General features: G+C 38.2%; 1 protein-coding gene across 1 annotated transcript in view; it reads left to right on the forward strand.

Moving 5' to 3' along the window:
- Positions 1-6,617, forward strand: part of SAAL1 (serum amyloid A like 1) — a 31,267-nt gene that overhangs the window by 24,069 nt on the left and 581 nt on the right. The window contains exons 10-11 of the mRNA XM_044919480.1: positions 3,712-3,908; positions 5,960-6,052. Coding sequence (XP_044775415.1) covers positions 3,712-3,908; positions 5,960-6,052 — 290 coding nt within the window. The remainder of the gene's footprint in view (positions 1-3,711; positions 3,909-5,959; positions 6,053-6,617) is intronic.

A 6,617-nucleotide genomic window follows, 5' to 3' on the forward strand; every position in this document is an offset into this window, starting at 1 on the left:
GGGGTTTATCAATCTTATTAATTCTTTCAGAGAACCAGCTCCTAGTTTCATTGATCTTTTCTACTGTTCTTTTGGTTTCTGTTTCACTGATTTCTGCTCTGATCTTTATTATTTCTCTTCTCCTGCTGGGTTTAGGCTTTATTTGCCTTTCTCCAGCTCCTTTAGGTGTAGGGTTAGGTTGTGTATTTGAGACCTTTCTTGTTTCTTGAGAAAGGCTTGTATTGCTATATACTTTCCTCTTAGGACTGCCTTTGCTGCATCCCAAAGATTTTGAACAGTTGTGTTTTCATTTTCATTTGTTTCTGTGAATTTTTTTTAATTCTTCTTTAATTTCCTGGTTGACCCATTCATTCTTCAGTAGGATGCTCTTTAGCCTCCATGTATTTGAGTTCTTTCCGACTTTCCTCTTGTGATTGAGTTCTAGTTTGAAAACATTGTGGTCCGAAAATATGCAGGGAATGATCCCAGTCTCTTGGTACCGGTTGAGACCTGATTTGTGACCTAGGATGTGATCGATTCTGGAGAATGTTCCATGTGCACTAGAGAAGAATGTGTATTCTGTTGCTTTGGGATGGAATGTTCTGAATATATCTGTGAAGTCCATTTGGTCCAGTGTGTCATTTAAAGTCTTTATTTCCTTGCTGATCTTTTGCTTAGATGATCTGTCCATTTCAGTGAGAGGGGTGTTAAAGTCCCCTACTATTACTGTATTGTTGTCGATGTGTTTCTTTGATTTTGTTATTAACTGGCTTATATAATTGGCTGCTCCCATGTTAGGGGCATAGATATTTACAATTGTTAGATCTTCTTGTTGGATAGACCCTTTAAATTTGATATAGTGTCCTTCCTCATCTCTTATTATAGTCTTTGGTTTAAAATCTAATTTGTCTAATATAAGGATTGCCACCCCAGCTTTCTTTTGATGTCCATTAGCATGGTATATGGTTTTCCACCTCCTCACTTTCAATTTGGAGGTTATTTGGGTCTAAAATGAGTCTCTTGCAGACAGCATATCGATGGGTCTTGTTTTTTAATCCAGTCTGATAGCCTGTGTCTTTTGATTGGGGCATTTAGCCCATTTACATTCAGGGTAACTATTGAAAGATAGGAATTTAGTGCCATTGTATTGCCTGTAAGGTGACTGTTGTCTCTGTTTCTTTCTGGTCTATGTTACTTTTAGGCTCTCTCTTTGCTTAGAGGACCCCTTTCAGTATTTCTTGTAGGGCTGGTTTCGTGTTTGCAAATTCCTTTAGTTTTTGTTTGTCCTGGAAGCTTTTTATCTCTCCTTCTATTTTCAGTGACAGCCTAGCTGGGTATAGTATTCTTGGCTGCATATTTTTCTCATTTAGTGCTCTGAATATATCACGCCAGTCCTTTCTGGCTTGCCAGGTCTCTGTGGGTAGGTCTGTTGCCAATCTAATATTTCTACCATTGTAGGTTACAGATCTCTTGTCCCGAGCTGCTTTCAGGATTTTCTCTTTGTCTCTGAGACTCGTAAGTTTTACTATTAGATGTCGGGGTGTTGACCTATTTTTATTGATTTTGAGGGGGGTTCCTCTGTGCCTCCTGGATTTTGATGCCTGTTTCCTTTCCCAAATTAGGGAAGTTCTCTGCTATAATTTGCTCCAATATATCTTGTGCCTCCCTCTCTCTTTCTTCTTCTGGGATCCCAATTATTCTAATATTGTTTTGTCTTATGGTATCAGTTATCTCTCAAATTCTGCCCTCGTGATTCAGTAGTTGTTTATCTCTCTTTTTCTCAGCTTCTTTATTTTCCATCATTTGGTCTTCTATATCACTAATTCTGTCTTCTGCCTCATTTATCCTAGCAGTTAGAGCCTCCATTTTTGATTGCACCTCATTAATAGCCTTTTTGATTTCGACTTGGTTAGATTTTAGTTCTTTTAGTTCTCCAGAAAAGGTTTCCCTAGTATCTTCCATGCTTTTTTTTCAAGCCCAGCTAGTATCTTTATAATTGTCATTCTGAACTCTAGTTCCGACATCTTACTAATGTCCATATTGATTAGGTCCCTGGTAGTCGATACTGCCTCTTATTCTTTTTTTTGAGATGATTTTTTCCGTCTTGTCATTTTGTCCAGAGGAGAGTAGATGAATGAGAGAACAAAATGCTAACAGGGTAACAGTGACCCCAGAAAAATATACACTAAACAAATCAGAAGAGACCTTCCAGAAAGTGGTTACTTTTCTGTTCAGAGAGTTGCTGCTATTCTTTTCTTCGATCTCCTGTTGAGTTTGTAGATGTTCAGAATGGTTTGATACCTATCTAGCTGAATTCCTGGGACCAGAAGAAATTTAGGTTTCCTACTCCTCCGCCATCTTGCTCCTCCTCCGAAGGGCTGCGGCCCGGCCTCCAGCGTGGAAAAAGCTCTTTCTTGATGTTATGGGACTGGGTGTTTTTTATCTCTCACACCCCTCAACTCCCTCAAACTTTATGTATGATTTTTATGATTGGGGGAGAAAGCGTAAAGATGCTCTTTGAACTGAAAACCACTAACTAGCCCTCACCCACTCATCCTGCCCTACGCCTTGAATAAGGGCGTTGCAGAGTTAGGGCTGGGGGTGAGAAAGAGAGAAGAATGGTATAGTATAGATTGATGTTACCTACAGGGATATGGTGGAGTAAAGAACTGAGTGTTAGAGTCAAAAGTTAGGGACAACAGAAGGAAGGGAGTGGGAATAAATCCAAGGGGAATATAGTAAAGCAGCCCTGCAGACTGGGTGCTTTGAAGAGGTGACATTGAGTTGAGAAATAAGGGATATGATTTCCCTAGTTTTTTATTTCCTTAATTTTTTAAAAATGTCATTTTCATGTACTATAAATGACCTAAATCTGGAAGTAAAGTTAGATTGTCTAAAATCAATGTACTGGATTCAGTGCTACAGAAAATCTTGTTTCCTGGATTTGTAATTGTGTTGCAGAAACGGTAGGGTTAGAATCAGTGGCTGAATCAAAGTGAGCTACCCTTTAACATGTTCATGCTATAACATATATTTTGAGTCTGAGCTTTAATTTTATTTTTTATGTTCAGTTTTTATTATAGGCTAGTTAAAATGATTATTCAGTCTTTTAGGAAATCATACTGTTTTTGAAACTTAACTTAAAGAAATATATAATTTAAAAGCTTTGTTTAAGATGTTGATGATAAAGTTTAAAATTCAAATTCTTTCTCACTGTGGCCTCCAAGGCACTGCATGATATAGGACTCTTGCCTAGCTCTCTAAACTTGTCTTGTGCCCTCCTTCCCCCTTGCTTCACTTGGCTTGAGACACAGTGGCCTTTTTGTTCCTCAGACCATTTCCTCTTTGAGGCTTTTTGCACTTACTGTTCTCGCTCCCTGAACTGTTTTCCTGGGCTCTTTGCATTGATGCTTCTCCTGTAGTTCTCACCTCAAAGAGCTTCCCCTGCTGGCTGCTTTATTATATTCCCCTTTAATTTCCTTCATGGATAGAACTCACTCAAAGCTGAGATGATCTGTTTTATTCATTAGTTTTTTTGAGAGTATGAAAATGTGAACCTCTTGAAGGCTGAGGCCTCAACGATCTTGTTTGTGGTCATATCTCTGCTACCTAAGTGAACTGTCTAGCCACTAGTAAGTTGTTCAGTACTTTTGAATGAATGAATCAGTCAACAAAAGGAGAAGAGACCAAATTTAACTGGCTAATTCTGTGCTTCTTGATCTGTTTGTACACTAGATCTTCCTCTAATTGACAGCCTGATTCGTGTCTTACAAAACATGGAACATTGTCAGAAGAAACCAGAGAACTCGGCAGATTCTAACATGGAAGAAACGAAAAAGTCTGACTTAACCCAAGATGATTTCCACTTGAAAATCTTAAAGGATATTTCATGTGAATTTCTTTCTAATATTTTTCAGGTTTTAACAAAGGTAGGAAAGAAGTATTGATGGTTTCTTCAGCAAAAGAAAGTATGGATTGCTTAATGCTCCAAACTTTATTATCACTGAAAAAGTAGCATAAAGGGGCACCTCGGTGGCTCAGTCAGTTAAGTGTCTGCCTTCGGCTCAGGTCATGATCCTGGGGTCCTGTGATCCAGCCCCACTTCGGGCTCCCTGGTCAGCGGCAGTCTGCCTCTTCTCCCTCTGCTGCTCCCCCTGCTTGTGCTTTCTTACTCGCTCTCTCTTTCTCAAATAAATAAATAGAATCTTTAAAACAAATAAATAAATAAAATAACTATATTACATAAATTTGGGGAAGTAGAGAAAGAAAAAATTATCACTGTAACTTTATAATCTTAACGCACCAACTGATATGGTTTGGTGTGTTTATATATGTTTTTCACATACGTAAAATCCAGTATATAGAATTTTATAGACTGCTTTTTTCACTAAACATTATGTTATGAGCCCTTTTCCAGACTCTAAATTTACTGAAAGACATTTCAGTGAGAACCAGTTTAATACCCAATTTGTCAAAAAAATCAATTTTCATAATTTACTGCAGACTTGTTTTAGGGGATATTCTTCCTGAATATGCTTGGATTTTTAGCATATTCTTTCTTTGAGTGTACTTTCTATCCATGTATTTTAGAAAAAAATATAAATATAACTATGAAGAATATATGTACATTCATTGCATTTTTTTAAGAAGAATATTAATAGAAGTTTCTGTTATTCTGGTAGTTTGTTTTTTTGGTCAGCTGTTCTGCTTTTCTAGATAGGGGTTATTACTTGAGCATAGATTTTTGGAAGTTAGCTTACTGGGCTTGGCATTGTACAAGTGAAGATGGCTGAGGCTTAATGGCTGCATATTGCCCAAATGGGTTTATGTGAAAATGTTGGCTTTATAGGACTCTTATTATCAGATATTACAATTTTTATATCAAGTAAAGTTCAGTAGGTGAGAAATTGTGCCTTATTCTGATTTGTATTTTTTATTAATAAGATTGAACATCTTTCCATATATTTGTGGGGTTTTTTTCTTTTAGATTTCATTTATTGGAGAGAGAGCATGAGTCGGGGATTGGGTGGGGGGAAGGGCAGAGGGAGAAGGAGAAGCAGACTCCTTGCTGAGCAGGAAGCCCGACATAGGGCTCAATCCCAGGACCCTGGGATCATGACCTGGGCCGAAGGCAGACGCTTAACTGACTGAGCCACCCGGGCACCCCCCCATATATTTGTATATCATTTGTGTTTCCTACTTTATAAATTTATCTATTTTGATTATTTATATGAACTCTTTGGGCAATAATACTGTCTTTTGCGTATTCATTGCCGGTGTTTTTCCCATTGTTTGCTGTCATCTTTATGCGTGCTTTTTGTTTTTGGAGGGATGTTTATTTTTAAGTGACAGGAATATAGAAGAAGGGTGGACTGAGAATAAACCAGGGATATGTCGTGAAAAATCTTAGGTGCCATACCTAATGGAATATGAATTTAATTTTGAGGACTGAGGAGCTACTGAAGGTTTTTGTTTTAAGGATCAAATGAGATGGTGTGTTCAGAAAGATTACTCCAGAAGCAAGAGAGAGGATTAGAGAGAGTTGAGGTTGGAGTCCTGCAGACCAACCAACAGGCTCTTGTGGGTCGTAATCTTCAAGAGTAATCTGAAAAATAATAAGACCCCAAATAGTGGAAGGGTGGATGGAAAGAAGAGGAGGGATGAGAGAGATTTAGTAGAGTAGAATTAAACTCTTAGGAGGAGGAGTCAGCAGCAGCAGAAGAGGAGGAAAAGTCTTGGCTGTATCTTAGGTTACTGCTTTGTGTAGCCGGGTGGGTAGGTGGCAATGCCCTTTCCTAAAATAAGGACTACAGTGGAACAGTGTTTGGGTTACATAAGGAGGAATGATGCTGGGCTCAGTTTGAGACATTTGAAATGCCCGTAGGATCAGTAGGGAATTACATATACTGATATTTATTAATCAAATAAAGCTTTAGAAATTTTCCTTTTTTAACATTAAATCTTTGTTTGCTTGTTTTAGGAGACTGTGGCTCAGGGACTAAAGGAGGGCCAGTTAAGCAAACAGAAGTGTTCCTGTGCATTTCAAAACCTTCTTCCTTTTTATAGTCCGGTGGTGAGTATGAGTAAATGTATAGGTGGCTGAGTTTTATAGGATTACTATATGTTTTTATGTAAGTGCTTGATCCCTGAGGCCATTGTCAAAAAAGATCATGCATACAATTCACATGACTTAGTGCGTTCTCAGATAGATGACTGCAGGGTAATTCGTGGGACTAACCTGAATAGTGATTGTAATTTTTTTTTTTTTTTAAGATTTTATTTATTTATTTGAGAGAGAGAGAATGAGAGACAGAGAGCACGAGAGGGAAGAGGGCAGAGGGAGAAGCAGACTCCCTGCTGAGCAGGGAGCCCGATGTGGGACTCGATCCCGGGACTCCAGGATCATGACCTGAGGCGAAGGCAGTCACTTACCCAACTGAGCCACCCAGGCGCCCAGTGATTGTAATTTTAAGAGAAAGCCATCAACACTGAATTTATTGGACCTCTTACTGTTATAAAGTAAATAGCATATACATTAGCAAAGATAAGATTCTTGGGTAGAAATGATCATTAGGTTTTTGATTCTTCAAATTCCATCACATTTGCTACCATTAGAAGCAATTTTTATTTATTTATTT

This window comes from Neomonachus schauinslandi, chromosome 11, assembly GCF_002201575.2.
Source record: "Neomonachus schauinslandi chromosome 11, ASM220157v2, whole genome shotgun sequence".
Classification (NCBI taxonomy): Eukaryota; Metazoa; Chordata; class Mammalia; order Carnivora; family Phocidae; genus Neomonachus; species Neomonachus schauinslandi.